The following is a 20,569-nucleotide window of genomic DNA, read 5'->3' as shown; positions in this document are numbered from 1 at the left end:
TTTCTATAACCGATGGCTGAAAAGTGAAAAGCTCTCATGATTGGCTGACTTTAGTAAGCCCAAACACCATTGTGTTGTTACTTTTAAGGATAATACCCAGAATTCTCCACTAGAGATTACTTTTACATGTTCCCCCTCTCTCATTGCTTGCTTTATACAATGAACCACTTTGGCATGTTTGGTGCAAGCATGTATAATCACATGTGCCCAGCATACATAAATATGCCTGTAGTTTAGATTAGGCCTGTGCATTTGGTGATTTGTTTTTATAAACAAGTGCTTATATGGCACTGGTAGTGGCATTCACCTCCTTTTAGAGACACAAGTTATGCTTACCTGATAAATTATTTTCTTTCCTGGCATAGAGAGTCCACAAATCCATTTTATTTACTAGTGGGAAGTCAAGAACACCCCAGCAAATCTAAGTATCACTCCCACTTCCCATAAACCCCCAGTCATTCAGCCGAAGGAATATGGAAAGAGAAGAGGACACAGAAGGTATAGAGGTGCCTGAGGTATAAAAATGACAAAAGCTGTCTCAAAATTAAATTAAGTGCGGGTCGTGGACTCTCCATGCAAGGAAAGAAAATAATTTATCAAGTAAGCATAAATTTTGTTTTCTTTCCAATGGCATGGAGAGTCCACAGAACCATTCTAATTACTATTAGGAACCAATACCCAAGCTAGAGGACACAGAATGGAAGGGAGGGAGAACAAGACAGACGGACCTAAACAGAAGGCACCACCGCTTGAAGAACTTTCCTCCCAAAAGAAGCTTCAGCTGAGGCTAAATTATCGAATTTGTAGAATTAAGAAAAGTATACAACAAAGACCAAGTGGCTGCATTGCAGATCTGTTCCACAGAAGCCTAATTTTTAAAAGCCCAGGAAGAAGAGAGCCCTAGTGGAATGAGCCGTAATCCTCTCAAGAGGCTGTTGTCCAGCTGTCTCATAAGCCAATCGAATAACACTTCTCAACCAAAAGGAAAGAGTAGAAGAAGTGGCCTTCTGGCCCTTACTTTTACCAGAACATACAACAAAAAGGGCAGTAGATTGACGAAAATCTCTAGTTGCCGGCAGATAGAACTTCAGAGCAGCACAACATCCAGGTTATGCAAGCGAGCAGAAATAAACTTAATATCAACAGAGTGCAATCAACAAAGTGCATAGGCTCAAACGGAGCCTGCTGCAGAACTCTAAGACAAGATTACGGCTCCATGGAGGAGCAACAGACCTTAAACACAGGCCTGATTCTGACAAAGGCCTGAACAAAAGATTGAACATCTAGTAAGTCAGCCAGATGTTTATGCAAAAGAATCGAAAGGGCAGAGATTTTCTATTATCAAATTTTCTCTCGTTCTCTTGATATCCTTATTTGAAAAAGCAGGAATGTAAACTTAGGAGCCGGACCATTTTTGATTCAGCACCTAAGTATCCGCTTGCTGATTGGTTGATAAATGTAGCCACCAATCGCTATCCAGAGTGCTGTAACAAAAATGGGCCTGCTCATAAGCTTAAAATTCCTACTTTTTCAAATAAAGCTATCAAGAGAGTGAAGAAAAATTGATAATAGGAGTAAATTGGAAAGTTGTTAAAAATTGCTACTCTATCTGAATAAGAGAACAGTTGGAGGGAGGTGGGTAGGTTAGCCATCACGGGAGGGAGCTGGTCCTTACACTATAGCAAAAAAGTTTATCAGGGGAGAGGGAGGGTTGGCTTCCTACATTACAGCCAAAGATGTTGGTTGGAAGTTAGATTGAATCCTTCACTGCAGAAAAACATAATTTATGCTTACCTGATAAATTATTTTCTTTCTTGGTGGTGAGAGTCCCACGAAATTCCTTACTGCTGAGAATTCATCACCTGTCCACAAGGAGGAGGCAAAGACACCCTATAGTAAAAACTTTAATATCCATCCTACTTCTTGATCCCTCCCAGTATTCTTTGTATAGCCTAGAGTAGGAGGAAGAAGTAATAAGGATAGTAGGGTAAAGAAGTGGCAAACTAGAAGTGCCGCCATTAACTAAATTGGGCGGTTTTGTCGTGAACTCTTGCCACCAAGAAAGAAAATAATTTATCAGGGTAAGCATAAATTGTTTTCTCCACTAAATTCCCTACTGTTGGGAACTAATACTCATGCTGTGTAGTCCACTAAAAAATTAGTGGCATAAAGGAAAAAATGCAGGCACCTATATACCATGAACGTCTAAAGGACCTACCTGTCAAAAGCTACCTCATTCAAGACAAATACTTTAAAAGATGACTATGAAGTAACTAGGCAAATAAGAGCTACTAATGCCCCCTTCTTGAAACCCAAGAAGCAGACCCAAAGAGAGTCAATGAGTTGATATACTTAAATGTGACAACTGACCTGCTTCCAATTTAGCTCAAAGAATGAGATGCCCCCAATCATGAAGCTACCTAAACGGAAGTTGTCTTCCGATCCCTACGCTCAACCTGAAAACAAAAATAAATAAATTAGAACATGGACAAAAAGTATTATAGTAACCTGTAGACAAAAACTGTCATACACAGTCCAACCTCCAAAGAGAGCATAATCACTCTGACAAAGATTATAAATTATAATCAAAGTTCAAATTGCTGAGGTTGCAAAACCTCTTAGAACAAAGATTGAAAACCATGAAGGATAAACAGAACAAAAGTCTGAGTCCCCGGACGACCAGAAAACTGAGTAATAAAACTAACAATGCAGAAATGTGGCCTTTAGAGTGCTGGCTGAAAGACCCTTGTCTAAGCCACCCTGAAGAAATTGTAAGATTCAGTGAATCCGAACAGAATAACATGCAAACCCAAGCTGAAACCAAGAAAGGTACGCTCATCGCACCTATGAGAAACATTCTAGTGACAGGCGCTGCAAGACTGAAACAAATTCCTCCACAACAGGAATCAAAGAAACCACCCTGTGGCAATGATCAAGCTTACAATCTTCCAGCAGTACAAATAAGAAAATAATGTGACGTCAAAGTAGTTTGACTCAAATTCTCTCAAAATAGACAAATAAAGGAGATAGACAAATTAGATAGAAAGACACATCATTGCTGGAACAACCATGGCAGTCAGCTAGAGGGTCTCTCGACTCAGACTACTTTTTTAGAAGATTGAGATTCCGGCAGGACGCCATCCAGTAGATCTCCTTGAAAATTCATTCTGCTATATGTACCTTTTTGACAGCCTGCAGGCTGTATGAGGGTACAGGTATTTACATAGAGAATGCCCACTCCACTGATCTTACCCAGATATGACTGTTGTTTAGTTACAGTAATGGATAGGCTCTCTACTGCATTCTCAGTAGCGGATATACTTCCTAGTCCAACAGGAGGAGGCTGAAGTAACTGTCCCAGTGACACCTGTGGCAGGCTTGTGACCAGAACTCCAGAAAGGAGATTTATATTGCACAGCCAGTAGTCTGTCCTTCTCTTCCAAGAACTATCCATAAAGGGAAAATTTCTGGGATTAATATAATCTTGTAGAAATGCAGAGCACCTCTATCTTTCTTGCTCCATGTTACAAGAAAAAGGAAATACTGGGAGGGATCAGGTAGTAGGAGGGATATTAAAGTTTCTTTTACAAGATATGACGAGTCCACGGATTTCATCCTTACTTATGGGATTACGCCTCCTGGTCAGCAGGAGGAGGCAAAGAGCACCACAGCAGAGCTGTATATATAGCTCCTCCCTTCCCTCCCACCCCAGTCATTCTCGTTGCCTGTGTTAGTGATAGGAAGAGGTAAAGTGAGGTGTTCGTTTAGATTCTTCAATCAAGAGTTTATTATTTTTAAATGGTGCCAGTGTGTACTATTTTACTCAGGGTACAGCTATAGGGTCTGTGCAGAGTACATCCGTCCTCTGTGACTTCCAATGGGGGCTGCCCTGATGAATTATGGTCTTGGCAAATTTTATCTAAGAACCAGTTTGTTCCCACAGATTCCGGGAGGAGATGAAGGACCTCTTGCAGTGTGGGACGAGTCATGTTGTTACTCCAACAGGAGGGTATGTGCAGTGTTTATTTTCTGTGACACTTGGTACCTCAGAAAGGACTGTCTCTCTCTCTCTCTCTCTCTCTCTATAAGCAGGCCTATGTCTGTGTCCTATTGTATCTAGCTGGGGGTATACAGAGAAGGCTAATGAAAATATGGGGTGCGGGTAGAAGGGTATGATACACTATATTTTAACCCTTTCATGTGTGGGCTGACGCTGGGGGCTCTCCGAGTGGTGAACTCAGGATCACATAAGTTTGAATATGCTTGCGGCATGGTTTACAGGGGGACTGGCTTCATGTGGGGCACTTTTTTGAGGTGCAATACTCCAGTGTGCTCCATTTTTATTTTTTTACTATGAGATACTGAGCCGCGCAGGAGTTTCCGTTCTGATACGCCCACGATTGGGCGGGGCACTCATTCGCGCGCAAGTAGAAGCAGCGCAGTGCTTGTCTGGGAGTTGGTTGGATGCTTAGCTCCGGTGTTCTGTCTGGACCGCATGGGTAGTTAGAACTCAGGTGGTCTAGACACTCTGCTGCACGTGGGTGACGTTCTTTTGTCTCAGAGAGAGGGGGTTTTTAAATCTGAAGTAGTTAATGAAGGTGCAGTTATCCTCTAAAAACGTTAGTTAACTATTCATGGGATACGTATAACTGCGATCCTATTTTACAAGGCCGCAATTATAAGTGTTTTTCAGCCGCATAAGTGTGCTGCGCAAAGGTTTTTTATTTCTTAAAGGCACAGTTTGTTTTTATTCTAAATAACTAGATTGTGCATAAAAAAGTGTTTTTACTGTAAATAAGTAGATTGTTGCATAAAAGTGTTTGCTATAACTGAATACAATTTTCTGTTTTTTACTATGGATGACCTTGAAGCCAGTACTTGTTCCATGTGTTTAAATGCCATTGTGGAACCCCCGCTTACTTTTTGTCGCTCATGCACTGAGAGGGCACTGCAATGTAAAGAAGCAAATTTTTCTTAATAAAGATATAGCGCAGGATGTTTCTCAGACTGATGAGACTCATGGTATGCCAATTCTTTCTCCCCAAGCGTCACAGCCCTTACCACCCCACTCAAGCGACGCCATGTTCTTCTACTGCGTCCACTTCATTTACTCTGCAGGATATGACTGCAGTTATGTCATCCACCCTTACAGAAGTTATATCCAAGTTGCCGAGTGTTACAGGGCAAAACATAGCAGGACAGAAGCCACTTTGGTTCCTGCGATTTTTGATGCTTTGATGGCTATCCCCGATGTGCCCTCCCAGGGATCTGATTTGGGGGGTAGGGAACTTCTATCTGAGGGAGAACTTTCAGACTCAGGGAGTGCGTTACCTCAGACAGTCTCGGACGTCATGTCTTCAGATTTAAGCTTGAACACCTTCCCCTGTTACTTCGGGAGGTTTTAGCGACTCTGGATGACTGTGACTCTTTTGTGGTACCACCAGAGAAATTGTGTAAGATGGACACTTGAATACTTAGAGGTTCCTTCTTATTCTGATGTATTTCCAGTTCCTAAGAGAATTTTGGAAGTTATTTACGCGGGAATGGGAAAGACCGGGTTATCCGTTCTCACCTTCTACTAATTTTAAGAAAATGTATCCTATAGCTGACACCGTTCTGGATTCTTGGCAAACGGTCCCTAAGGTGGAAGGAGCTATATCTACCCTGGCTAAGTGTACAACTATTCCTATTGAGGACAGTTGTGCTTTCAAAGATCCTATGGATAAAAAGTTTGAGGGTCTTCTAAAAAGCTATTTATTCATCAGGGTTTTCTATTGCAACCGACGGCTTGTATTTGTACCAGTTACAACTGCCGCAGCCTTTTGGTTTGACGCCCTTAGAAGAGTCTCTTAAGACTGAGACTCCTTTAGAGGAAATACTAGATAGAATTAAGGCCCTTAAGCTGGCTAATTCTTTTGTTTACGGATGCCGCCTTTCAAATTACTCCACTATGGGAGTAATTTGTCCCGTTCCAATACAGGAGCAGGGACAGGGGTTTTACTCAAATCTTTTTGTGGTTCCCAAAAAAGAGGGAATGTTCCGACCCATTTTAGACCTCAAAAGTCTAAACAAGTTTCTCAGTGTTCCATCCTTCAAGATGGAGACTATTCGGACAATTCTTCCATTGATTCCAGGAGGGTCAATATATGACTACCGTGGACTTAAAGGATGCATATCTTCATATTCCTATCCACAGAGATCATCACCATTTCCTGAGGTTTGCCTTTTTGGACAAATATTTCAGTTTGTGGCCCTTCCCTTCGGGCTGGCCACGGCACCCAGGATCTTCACAAAGGTTCTAGGGTCTCTGCTGGCTTGTCCTATCCTTTCTAAGGACTCACGGATGGAAGGTGAATCTAGAAAAGAGTAATTAATTCCACAGACAAGGGTTCCTTTCCTGGGAACACAAATAGACTCTGTATTCATGAAAATCTTTTTGACGGAAGTCAGAAAGTTAAAGATTCTGAATACATGCCGAACCCTTCAGTCCAATCCTCGGCCATCAGTGGCTCAGTGCATGGAGGTAATTGGATTGATGGTGGCAGCTATGGACGATCATTCCGTTTGCTCGTTTTCATCTCAGACCTCTACAACTGAGCATGTTCAGGCAGTGGAATGGAGATTATGCAAATTTGTCTCCTCAGATAGATCTGGATCAGGAGACAAGAGGACTCTCTTCTTTGGTGGTTGTCGCCGGATCATCTGTCCCAAGGGACGTGCTTCCGCAGACTCTCATGGGTGATAGTGACAACAGACACCAGTCTACTAGGTTGGGGTGCAGTCTGGAATTCCCTGAAGGCTCAGGGCTGTGTGGACTCGGTCGGGAGTCTCTACTTCCAATCAATATTCTGGAATTGAGAGCAATATTCAATGCGCTTCAGACTTAGCCTCAGTTGGCTTCGGCCAAGTTATCGGTTTCAGTCGGACAACATCACGACAGTGGCTTACATCAATCATCAGGGAGGAACAAGGAGTTCCTTAGCGATGACAGAAGTATCCAAAATAATTCGGTGGGCGGAGGCTCACTCTTGTTATCTGTCAGCAATCTACATCCCAGGAGTGGACAACTGGGAAGCGGATTTTTTTGAGCAGACAAGACGTTTCATCCGGGGGAATGGGAACTCCATCCGGAGGTCTTTGCCACCCTGATTCTCAGATGGGGCAGACCGGAGCTGGATCTTAGGCATCTCGTCAGAATGCCAAGCTCCCGAGATACGGATCCAGGTCCAAGGATCCTCAGGCCGAACTGATAGATGCCTTGGCAGTGCCTTGTCGTTCAACTTAGCTTATGTGTTTCCACCATTTGCTCTCCTTCCCCGGGGTGATTGCTCGGATCAAACAGGAAAGGGCTTCAGTGATTCTCATCGCTCCTGCGTGGCCTTACAGGACTTGGTATGCCGATCTGGTGGACATGTCCTCTCTGCCGCCATGGAAGCTTCCATTGAGGCAGGACCTTCTCATTCAGGGACCCTTCAATCATCCGAATCTAGTTTCTCTGCAGCGGACTACTTGGAGATTGAACGCTTGATTTTATCTAAGCGAGGGTTTTCTGATTCGGTCATTGATACCTTGATTCAGGCACGTAAGCCTGTCACTAGAAAAATTTACCATAAGATATGGCGTAGATATCTTTATTGGTGCGAATCCAAGGGCTACTCATGGAATAGGGTTAGGATTCCCAAGATTTTATCTTTTCTCCAAGAAGGATTGGAGAAAGGGTTGTCAGCAAGTTCCTTAAAGGGACAGATTTCTGATTTGTCTATTTTGCTACACAAACGTCTGTCAGATGTTCCAGATGTTCAATCTTTTTGTCAGGCTCTGACTAGAATCAGGCCTGTGTTTAGACCAATTGCTCCCTCCTTGGAGTTTGAATTTAGTTCTTAATGTTCTTCAGGGGGTTCCGTTTGAACCTATGCTTTCCATAGAGATTAAGTTGTTATCTTGGAAAGTTTTATTTTGGTTGCTATTTCTTCTGCTCGCAGTTTTTGAGCTATCTGCTTTACTATGTGATTCTCCTTATCTTATTTTCCATTCTGATAAGGTGGTCTTACGTACCAAACCTGGGTTCCTTCCTAAGGTTGTTTCTAATAAGAATATTAATTAGGAAATTGTTGTTCCTTCCTTGTGTCCTAATCCTTCTTCTAAGAAGGAGCGTCTTTTTTTACATAACTTGGACGTGGTTCGTGCCCTGAAGTTTTACTTGCAGGCGACTAAAGATTTTCGTCAATCATCTTCATTATTCATTGTTTTTTCTGGATAACGTAGGGGCCAGAAAGCTACGGCTACCTCTCTGTCTTTTTGGATGAAGAGTATCATCCGTTTGGCATATGAGACTGCTGGACAGCAGCCTCCTGAAAGAATTACGGCTTATTCTACTAGGGCTGTGGCTTCCTCATGGGCATTTAAAAACGATGCTTCTGTTGAGCAGAATTGCATGGCTGCAACTTGGTCGTCTCTTCACACTTCTTCCAAATTTTACAAATTTGATACTTTTGCCTTGTCCGAGGCTGTTTTTGGGAGAAAGGTTCTTCAAGCAGTGGTGTCTTCCATTTAGTTTCCTGTCTTGTCCCTCCCTTTCATCCATGTCCTATAGCTTTGGTATTGTATCCCATAAGTAAGGATGAAATCCGTGGACTCGTCATATCTTGTAAAAGAAAAGGAAATTTATGCTTACCTGATAAATTTATTTCTTTTACGATATGACGAGTCCACGGCTCACCCTGTCATTTTCTAAGACAGGTCTTTATTTTTGTTAAACTTCAGTCACCTCTGCGCCTTGACTTTTCCTTTCTCCTTCGGTATAATGACTGGAGTGGGAGGGAAGGGAGGAGCTATATATACAGCTCTGCTGTGGTGCTCTTTGCCTCCTCCTGCTGACCAGGAGGCGTAATCCCCATAAGTAAGGATGAAATCCGTGGACTCGTCATATATCGTAAAATAAATACATTTATCAGGTAAGCATAAATTTAATTTTTTACTGTAGGGTGTCTTTGCCTTCTCCTGGTGGCCAGTTGATGAATTCCCAGCAGTAAGGAATTTTGTGGAAAAAGAGATTGTTGGGAGAGGGAGGTCACTACACTACAGAAAAAAAATATAGAACACATAATAAAAAGCCATGTATGTCTATTTCTGAACAAAGTGTGTCTCAGAGAAGCTTTTACAACCACTTTGTCTTATAACTGCAATAGTTGTGTGTAAATAATTTTATTGAGAACCCCAACGTTTGCAAAAAGTTTAACGATTTTTTTTAATATGCATCCAATATGCCTTTACTACCCTTTCATCAGCTTTGCATAACCAGCATTGTTACATTAATATAATTTATAACCTCTAAGTTTGCCTGTTTCTAAGCCCCTGCAGGCTGCCTGTTATCTCTGTTCTTTTTATTAGATTTTTAAATCTTACACAACAGCCAGACATTGCTAGTTTATGAGTGCCATATAGACAGCATTGAGCTCACTCCCGTAAAGAATAATGGTTATACAAGAACCAGCACTAATTGGCTAAAATGCAAGATTGTAAAAAACACTGCAATAAGGGGCAGTCTGCAGGGGGCTTAGATACAATAATCATGGAGGTAAAAAGTATATTAATATAACTGTTGATTATGCAAATCTGGGGAAGGGGCAATAAAGGTATCTCTTAACAATAACCTTTTTCAAGTAGGCAGTCTTCTTTTTAAAATACATTTTATGATTTTTTATTTATTTTTCTAGAGTTGGAAGTAACGGATTTTTGTGGAATGTGGTAATTCATCAAATAAATATATTGTTTTCATAGGTAAATAAAAAACACAAAGGCTCTATTTCTGATTTTTAAATGGAGTGATAAGTAATCAGTATCAGTTCTTATTCAGGTTCTTGGCTTATAGGTACTTCCTGTTAATATTCAATTAACATTGGCAGAAAATGCCTTTCAGCAAGGCACACAACTTGTACAGGTGTATTGGTTTCAGTTAAAATTTTAGCAGCTTTCACAAACATGGATTTCATAAAAGTGAAGGAACTTTTTTTTTTTTTTTTAGGTGATGTCTGGAAGTTAATAGTCCACTAGTCAAAATTTAATTTAGTATTTAGGCCGTTTAGGAGCCAGGCCTGTGAAAGTGAAGTACTCTAAAATCTGCATTTGCACAGTGTGTCCTTCACTGTAACAAGAAGAAATTAGACTCTGAAAAGATCCGAACTTCTCGAAATTCCGCCTACTTTCATATTCGCCATTGAAAGAAAATGTCAGTGTTTCTCAGCTCCAAAAATGTCAGGCTAGCAATGTTGCTAAATTGGCTATAATTCTATTTTAGTAAATACACAGAATTAAACTCTAGGCAGTGAATTCAGTATTCTAATAACCTGATTTTCCTTCCTTTTGTAGTTTTCGATGTTGGCAGAAGCAGTCAATCAGGAACGACATGATATCCAGTCAAGAGAGAAGGCCCAAGCAAAAGTAAGTTCACTTTATACCGGCCGTGGCGTAGTCTGGGCACTTATTAAACATAGGTTTTAGTTCTTTTCAACTACCAGTATTTCCAGGTAGAGATGTGCGACCTCACTAAATACAGTATATTAATCACGCTGCCGTTCATTTGTAAGTAGTTAGTAGGCCTGTGTTGTACAGCTATGTGCTGCGCTGCCTGTGAGTATGACCACGAGAGTGCAAGCCAGTTAATTACTAATTCTCTTTTTAAGTTTAATGATAACTGAGGTATAAAGGTTTATGAAAATCTATTTCAGATTTGCCTCATAATTGCAATGAAGATGAAAAAAGCAAAATGTTAAAAAGGGGAAATAGCTTAAAGAAACTCTACACTCCATAAAATATTTAATTAAGGAAATAAAACTACAAAATTCATTTATTTTGAATGCCCTTGTTGTATGATATTATGTATGTTTATGAATATTAATAATACAAATTATTGTTAAATATTCAATTAAATAACTTTTTGACATATGTAATATTATGAACACAATAAATATAATTATGCTGCAGTAACAAGGGCTCAATTATGATGAAATATATAATAGATTTATTACAATATTAAAAGAGTACAAAACAAGCTATAGAAACTTTTTAAATTAATTCAAATTTAATGAAATAGTCTGTTACACCATGAGATAGGGACACATTGTGATTGGGAAACTAAATCTTCTTGACCAGAGTAAATTAAATGTCAAATATAACAGTTCTATATAAGTTAGAAGCTCTGTAATGATTTATCGACTACCCAGCATTCATCAGCGAATACAATGTAGTTCATATTGAATATAGCCCTAGAACACTTTATTATAATTTAAAATATTTTAGCAGTATTTACAAACAAACCTTTTAGTCTCAATGTATACATTTAATTTCCTATACACTTTATTATATACATTAAATATTACAATATCTTTAGACAAAAGATTTCAATGTCAGGGCAGGTAGCACGAAAGCTTCAAACGCTAGCCAGCCATCCTAGTACTGAAGTGTTTGAGCCTTTCATACTTATACATTGATTATAATATGAGCACCATTTTATCAATATCAGATTCTATCATTTTAGATACTTCATATATTGAGTCCTTAAAGGGACATTAAACCCCCCAAAAATATTTCATGATTCAGATAGTGTGTAATTTTAAACAACATTCCAATTTACTTCTATAATCTAATTTGCTTCATTCTTTAGATATCCTTTGTTGAATAAATAGCAATCCTCAAAGGTGATCCAATCAGCAGCTACTTGAGCCTATCTAGATATGCTTTTCAACAATGGATATCAAGAGAATGAAGTAAATTAGATAATAGAAGTAAATTCGGAAGTTGTTTAAAATTACTTGTTCTATCTGAATCATGAAAGAAAAAAATTGGGTTTAGTGTCCCTTTAATGCTTTTAAAATGTTTGTTTATCAATATCTTTTTCAATGCAATACTTAAAGGGACACTGAACCCAAATTTTTTCTTTCATGATTCAGATAGAGCATGAAGTTTTAAGCAACTTTCTAACTTACTCCTATTATCAAATTTTCTTTATTCTCTTGGTATCTTTATTTGAAATGCAAGAATGTAAGTTTAGATGCCGGGCCATTTTTGGTGAACAACCTGGGTTGTCTTTGCTGATTGGTGGATAAATTCATCCACCAATAAAAAAAGTGCTGTCCAGAGTACTGAACCAAAAAACCTAGATGCCTTCTTTTTCAAATAAAGATAGCAAAAGAATGAAGAAAAATTGATACTAGGAGTAAATTAGAAGGTTGCTTAAAATTGCATGCTCTATTAGAATCATGAAAGAAAAAATTTGGGTTCAGTGTCTCTTTAGCTGCCGATTTTATATTATGCCCATCCATAGTTTAATCAAACATTTCATGTTAAATTGTGATCATTTTGAAATGGATCAACAGATTTGGCATTTAGCTTGGATTTATCAGTTACTACAAATCTGACCAATGATTCTGGTATAATAAAGCACATCCCAGAAGCAGGATAATAACAAGCAGGGAAGGCCGCAGAAAGATAAAATAGTATAATAGCACAGCAAATTGCTGGAAAAAAAACCACAGCAATAAAAAGTCTCAATAAGAGACACGAGGATTAAAACAAGTTAAAATCCAGGCAAATATCACAATCTAACTAGGTGCAGAGAGTCGAGGTGAGGAAGTGTCAGAATGCAGGCAGGAAGAGGTCGTATTCAATAGGAAGGTGACGTCCTGTCGGGATGCAAAGTGTTTAAGGGACATAAAACCTTTTTTTCTTTCATGATTCAGATAGCAGATCATTTTAATCAACTTTCCAATTTACTTCAGTTATAAAATGTTCTTTGTTTTTTTGTTATCCTTTTTTAAAAAGCAGTAAGATGAGTTAAGGAGCGTGCACGTGTCTGCAGCAGTATATAGTATCAGTTTTGCATTAATGTTCTACGTTAGCAAGAGCGCTAGATAGGTAGCGTGCACATGTCTGGCAGGACAGGTAATAGTGCTGCTATCTAGATATCTCTTCAATAAAGAATAACAAGAGAATGAAGCAAATTTGATAATAGAAGTAAATTGGAAACGTTTTGAAAATTGTATTCTCTATCTGAATCATTAAAGAAAATTTATGGGTTTCATGTATCTTTTTTTTTTTTTTTTTTTTTTTTTATTATAATATTTTATTGAGGTCAAAAGTTACAAAAACAGCAAGGTAATGCTCACACATCCACTATAAGATTATTAGCATATAGCATTGTGACAGATTCATTACATGGGTGAACATACAACCTGGTGACATCACCATATCAATCAACCTCAGCATTTTTTTATTTTTTATAATACTGTAAAATACCATATGATTGCAAAAATTATATAACTATGTAAATAGTTTATTATTCATAAAACGATAATTAACTGTACTGGTGACCCAGACGTACGGTAGTAAAGTGTGAAGTGGAAATGGAGGGGGTAAAGGGTGGATGGGAAACAGGGCAGGTGAAGAGGAAGGAGAGAAGAAGAGGAGGGAAAAAAAAAGGGGGGGGGGGAATGGAGGGTAGGAGTGGAAATTAGCTAGAGTCCCTAGAGTAGTACCCTCTATTATGGTTATGTCTAACTGTATAGTGGCTCAAACAGTGCTTAATTAGCGCTCACATGAGGCCGAGTGTTTCCAGGAGGTAGACTTGCTAGGTCAGTCACCTGCTTCCAAGTGTCCCAAATTTGAGAGTGTAAAGACACCTTGTTCTGCTGGGTAAATATTGGGAAATCCATGTGTTCAAAGTAGGACATAATTTTACCTACATCGCCCCAACTCGGGATTGACTTTTGTTTCCAGAGTCTTGCAATTGCTTGTTTGGCAGACGAAAATAGGTAAATACTCAGGAAATTAGTAGGAGTAGAATTTGTCTTAATAGCTATATGAAATAGAGCAGTTTGTGGGGAATTGCCAATCAAGGGATCGAGGGTCAGGCATTTATTAAAGATTACAGTCCAAAAAGGTCGCAATACCAGGCATTCCCACCATATATGGGCTGGCGATCCCACCATCCCACATTCTCTCCAGCATAGCGGGGAGCTAGAGTGGGAGATTTTGAAAAGTCTAAGCGGTGTGAGGTGCCATTGGGTACATACTTTAATGTACACTCTAGCAAAGTTACACAGTGAAGCGCTTGCTTAGTTTGCATGGCAGCCCTAAACCAATCAGCTTGTTCTGCATAGAATTTTAAGTCTCTCTCCCAGGCTAAAATGTAGGCTGACTTATAGAAGGTAGGAGAGTTTAACAGATCTCTATAAGAGATTGATAGTGCCCGCATAATTTTCACTTTCCCCGTCCATCTCTTTTCCCAGTCGGTTGCGTCACGTAGCGGTTTATCGCAAAATCCCCAAGATTTTAAAAGGCTGCGTAACCTCCAGAATTCATATTGTAAGAGGGGTGATGGGTTGTAAGTGGATATAAATTGTGAAGTAGCTATAAACCGGCCTCTGGGAAACAAATCAGCTATACAAAAAATGCCACACTTTTGCCAGAGTTGTGGGTGAGAGTTTTTGAGAGCCGCTAGAAGTCCCGAAAGGGAATGAATAGGGGAGGGATGTGGGGCAATGTGCTTTAATGAGCGTAGTCTATCCCAGAAACTAAGGGCATGTAGGATAATTGTGTTGTGTATTCTATATGTACATCTGACGTGCTTAGGGAGCCATATAAGATCCGGAAGTAGCAGGGAATTGGGTAAGGTGGCTTGTTCTAGTTCCTGCCATCTATTAGGAGAAGAGGTGACATTCCAAGAGAGGATGTGCGCTAGCCGTGAGGCCTCATGATAAATAGCTATGTTAGGGGTGCCCGCACCCCCACTACATAGTGGCTGCTGCATTATTCGAGTAGCTACTCTAGGATGTTTATTCCTCCAGATAAACCTATTGCAGACTTGTTGGAATTTACCTATTAGTGACTTGGGGACTAGGATGGGGAGTGAGCGAAAAAGATAGGTCAGCTTAGGGAGTAGTACCGGTTTCATGTATCTTAAACCCCTTAACAACCAAGGACAAGTCAGGCACGTCCTACAAAAAGTGTCAGTTAAGGACCAAGCACGTGCCTGACAAGTACTCTGGGGTTTCGAGTGCTGGAAGCGATTGTGATCGCTTTCAGGGTATTACAGAGATGCCTTGATATTGAGGCATCCTGCAATACCCTTTTCTTTCATGTAATTGGCAAGAGTCCATGAGCTAGTGACGTATGGGATATACATTCCTACCAGGAGGGGCAAAGTTTCCCAAACCTCAAAATGCCTATAAATACACCCCCCACCACACCCACAATTCCGTTTTACAAACTTTGCCTCCTATGGAGGTGGTGAAGTAAGTTTGTGCTAGATTTCTACGTTGATATGCGCTTCTCAGCATGCTCAAGCACGGTTCCTCTCAGAGTGCAGTGAATGACAGAGGGATGTGAAGGGAGTATTACCTATTGAATGCAATGGTCATGCTAACAGGGATCTATTTCATAGGTTCTCTGTTATCGGTCGTAGAGATTCATCTCCTACCTCCCTTTTCAGATCGACAATATACTCTTATATACCATTACCTCTGCTGATTCTCGTTTCAGTACTGGTTTGGCTATCTACTTTATGTAGATGAGTGTCTTTCGGTAAGTATGTTTTCCTTTATTAAGACACTCTCGGCTATGGTTTGGCACTTTTAAATGTAAAGTTCTAAATATAATGTTTGTACTTATATTTGCCATTATTCAGGTTTATCAGTATATTTCCTTTTTGCAGACTGTCAGTTTCATTTTGGGAAATGCACATATAATAAAAAAAAATCTTACCTGAAATTTTCAAATTGACTTTCTTCTAAATTGCGGGCTGTTAGGCTTGCGGGTGCGCAAAATGCTATAATTTATTGCGTCATTCTTGGCACAAGACTTTTTTGGCGCGAGAGTTACGTTTGTTGACATATTTTCGTCATTTCCTGTGTCTTAGTTGGCGCCGAGAATTTTCACGTAGTTGCGTCATCTATGAGGTTTGTGTTTGTTGCAGACGTTTTTGGCGCCAAAAATATTTTGTCAGTTGTGGGTGTCATACTTGGCGCCAGACTTTGACATTATTTAAGTCTTCATGTATTTTTGCTTCTGGTTTCCAGAGGCTTATTCTGTTTGCATTTTTTCCCATTCCTGAAACTGTCATATAAGGAAATTGATTATTTTGCTTTATATGTTATTTTTTCTCTTACATATTGCAAGATGTCTCAAGCTGATCCAGTTTCAGAATCCACTATTGGAATCCTGCTGCCTGATGTCGGTTCTACCAAAGATAAGTGCATTTGTTGTAAACTTGTGGTAACTGTACCTCCGGCTGTAATTTGTGATAGTTGTCATGACAAACTTTTACACACAGAAAATATTTCCATTAGTAGTAATCCATTACCTGTTGTTATTCCTTCAACATCTAATGCTCAGGATATTCCTGTTAATGTGAGAGAATTTGTTTCTAATTCTATTCAGAAGGCTTTGTCTGTCATACCACCTTCTAATAAACGTAAAAGGTCTTTTAAAACTTCTCATAAAATTGATGATTTTTTTAAATGACCGACAACATTCTGATGGATCTATCTGGTTCAGAAGATTCTGCCTCAGATATTGACACTGACAAATCTTCATACTTATTTAAAATGGAGTATATTTGATCCTTATTGAGAGAGGTGTTGATTGCATTAGATATGGAGGAGACTCTTGATATTAAAACTAGTAAACGTTTAAATTCAGTTTTTAAACCTCATGTAGTTATTCCAGAGGTTTTTCCAGTTCCTGATGCTATTTCAGATGTAATTTCTAGGGAATGGAATAGACTGGGTACTTCTTTTACTCCTTCAAGGTTTAAGAAGCTGTACCCTTTGCCGTCTGATAGATTGGAGTTTTGGGAAAAGATCCCCAAAGTTGATGGGGCCATCTCTACTCTTGCTAAACGTACTACTATTCCTACGGCAGATAGTACTTCTTTTAAAGATCCTTTAGATAGGAAACTTGAATCTTATCTAAGGAAGGCTTATTTATGTTCAGGTCATCTTCTTAGGCCTGCTATTTCTTTGGCTGATGTTGCAGCTGCTTCAACTTTTTGGTTGGAAACCCTAGCGCAACAAGTATCAGATCATAATGTGTATAGCATTGTTAAGTTAATTCAACATGCTAATAATTTCATTTGTGATGCCATTTTAGATATCATCAGAATTGATGTCAGATATATGTCTTTAGCTATATTAGCTAGAAGAGCTTTATGGCTTAAATCTTGGAATGCTGATATGACTTCTAAATCAACGTTGCAATCTCTTTCTTTCCAAGGTAATACATTATTTGGTTCTCAGTTGGATTCTATTATTTCAACTGTCACTGGGGGGAAGGGAGCTTTTTTGCCTCAGGATAAAAAATCTAAGGGTAAATTTAAGGCTGCTAATCGTTTTCGTTCCTTTCGACAAAATAAGGAACAGAAACCTGATCCTTCCCCTAAGGGAACGGTTTCCAATTGGAAGCCTTCTTCAGTCTGGAATAAATCCAAGCCATTTAAAAGATCTAAATCAGCCCCCAAGTCTGCATGAAGGTGCGGCCCTCATTCCAGATCAGCTGGTAGGGGGCAGATTAAAATTCTTCAAGGATATTTGGATCAATTCAATCCAAAATCATTGGATTCAGAACATTGTTTCTCAAGGGTACAGAATAGGTTTCAAAATAAAACCGCCTGTGAGAAGTTTCTTTCTCTCACGCATTCCAGTGAACCCAGAAAAGGCTCAGGCTTTCCTGAAGTTTGTTTCAGACCTGGAGGTATCTGGGGTAATTGTGCCAGTTCCTGTTCAGGAACGGGGTCTGGGGTTTTATTCAAATCTGTTCATTGTCCCAAAGAAGGAGAATTCTTTCAGACCAGTTCTGGATCTAAAAATTTTGAACCGTTATGTGACAATACCAACATTCAAAATGGTGACTATAAGGACTATTCTGCCTTTTGTTCAGCAAGGGCATAATATGTCCACAATAGACTTACAGGATGCATATCTTCATATTCCGATTCATCCAGATCACCATCAGTTCCTGAGATTCTCTTTTCTAGACAAGCATTACCAATTTGTTGCTCTTCCTTTTGGCCTAGCGACAGCTCCAAGGATCTTTTCAAAGGTTCTCGGTGCCCTACTCTCTGTAATCAGAGAGCGGGGTATTGTGGTGGTTCCTTATTTGGACGATATCTTTGTACTTGCTCAGTCTTTACGTTCTGCAGAATCTCACATGAATCAACTAGTGTTGTTTCTTCAAAAACATGGTTGGAGGATCAATTTACCAAAAAATTCTTTGACTCCTAAGACAAGGGTAAACTTTTTAGGTTTCCAAACAGATTCAGTATCCATGACAAGAGATGTCTGAAACTGAAGGTTCCGACAAGCTGCAACCAAATTCAATCATTCCCTTCAGTAGCTATGTGCATGGAGGTTTTAGGTCTCATGACTGCAGCATCGGACGTGATCGCTTTTGCTTGTTTTCACATGAGACCCCTTCAGCTTTGTATGATGAATCAATGGTGCAGGGATTATACAGGGATATCACAATTAATATCCTTAAATCCCAATGTTCGATTATCTCTGACTTGGTGGTTAGATCACCATCTTTTAGTTCAAGGGGCCTCTTTTGTTCGTCCAACCTGGACTGTGATCACAACAGATGCGAGTCTTTCAGGTTGGGGAGCTGTCTGGGGATCTCTGACAGCGCAGGGGGTTTGGAAATCTCAAGAGGCGAGATTACCAATCAATATTTTGGAACTCTGTGCGATTCTCAGAGCTCTTCAGTTTTGGCCTCTTCTGAAGAAAGAACCGTTTATTTGTTTTCAGAAAGACAATGTCACAACCGTGGCGTATGTCAATCATCAAGGTGGGACTCACAGTCCTCAAGCTATGAAAGAAGTATCTCGGATACTTGCTTGGGCGGAATCCAGCTCCTGTCTAATTTTTGCAGTACATATCCCAGGTATAGACATTTGGGAAGCAGATTATCTCAGTCGCCAGACTTTACATCCGGGAGAGTGGTCTCTTCACCCAGATGTGTTTTTTGATTGTTCAGATGTGGGGGCTTCCAGAAATAGATCTGATGGCTTCTCATCTAAACAGGAAGCTTCCCAGGTATCTGTCCAGGTCCAGGGATCCTCAGGCGGAAGCAGTGGATGCGTTGACACTTCCTTGGAGTTATCATCCTGCTTATATCTTTCCGCCTCTAGTTCTTCTTCCAAGAGTGATTTCCAAAATCATAATGGAGCGTTAGTTTGTACTGCTGGTGGCTCCAGCATGGCCACACAGGTTTTGGTATGTGGATCTTGTCCGGATGTCCAGTTGCCAACCTTGGCCACTTCCGTTAAGGCCAGACCTTCTATCTCAAGGCCCATTTTTCCATCAGGATCTCAAATCATTAAATTTGAAGGTATGGAGATTGAACGCTTAGTCATAGAGGTTTCTCTGACTCAGTGATTAATACTATGTTGCAGGCTCGTAAATCTGTGTCTAGAAAGATTTATTATCGAGTTTGGAAGACTTGCATTTCATGGTGTTCTTCTCTTAAATTCTCTTGGCATTCTTTTAGAATTCCTAGAATTTTACAGTTTCTTCAGGATGGTTTGGATAAGGGCTTGTCTGCAAGTTCCTTGAAAGGACAAATCTCTGCTCTTTGTTCTATTTCACAGAAAAATTGCTAATCTTCCTGATATTCATTGTTTTGTACAGGCTTTGGTTCGTATTAAGCCTGTCATTAAATCAATCTCTCCTCCTTGGAGTCTTAATTTGGTTTTGAAAGCTTTACAGGCTCCTCCGTTTGAGCCTATGCATTCTCTGGACATTAAATTACTTTCTTGGAAAGTATTGTTCCTTTTGGCCATCTCTTCTGCTCAAAGAGTTTCTGAATTATCTGCTCTTTCTTGTGAGTCTCCTTTTCTGATTTTTCATCAGGATAAGGCGGTCTTGCGGACTTCATTTACATTTTTACCTAAGGTTGTGAATTCCAACAACATTAGTAGAGAAATTGTTGTCCCTTCATTGTGTCCTAATCCTAAAAATTCTCTTGAGAGATCTTTACATTCTTTGGATGTGGTAAGAGCTTTGAAATATTATGTTGAAGCTACTAAAGATTTCAGAAAGACTTCTAGTCTATTTGTTATCTTTTCTGGTTCTAGGAAAGGTCAGAAGGCTTCTGCAATTTCTTTGGCATCTTGGTTAAAGCTTTTGATTCATCAAAATCTTCTCCTACATGACAAAATCCTCTTTGTCTATTTACGTAATGGAAATGAACGTTAAGCTACTATATAGATGGTACTACACTCCCCACCGACTACACACTATTTTCCCCACACACTCACCGGAATGCTGGAGAGGTTGGCAAAACATTGGCACCCCCACACGTATATTGTGGACATGTCCAATGGCTCAGGCATATTGGGAAGCCATCAGAGTTGAGTTAGAAAAAGTCCTATCGTTAAACCTCAAGCTTGACATTTGGTTTTTCATCTTCAATAAATTTACCAAAATAACATGCAAACTTCGATTAGCTCTACTGACTATCATGACAATCTCCGCAAAACACCTAATTCCTAAAAACTGGAAATGTAACACTCTCCCAT

The 20,569-nt window shown here is 39.6% G+C and overlaps 1 protein-coding gene across 1 annotated transcript in view; it reads left to right on the top strand.

The window, feature by feature from the left end:
* Positions 1-20,569, top strand: part of CEP95 (centrosomal protein 95) — a 118,757-nt gene that overhangs the window by 91,589 nt on the left and 6,599 nt on the right. The window contains 1 exon segment of the mRNA XM_053721528.1: positions 10,369-10,440. Within this exon segment, the coding sequence (XP_053577503.1) occupies positions 10,369-10,440 (72 nt within the window).

The sequence above is a fragment of the Bombina bombina genome, chromosome 1 (assembly GCF_027579735.1).
Source record: "Bombina bombina isolate aBomBom1 chromosome 1, aBomBom1.pri, whole genome shotgun sequence".
In the NCBI taxonomy this organism is placed as follows: Eukaryota; Metazoa; Chordata; class Amphibia; order Anura; family Bombinatoridae; genus Bombina; species Bombina bombina.
Note: the sequence above shows the minus strand (reverse complement) of the source record. Positions and strands in the feature narration are given on the sequence as shown.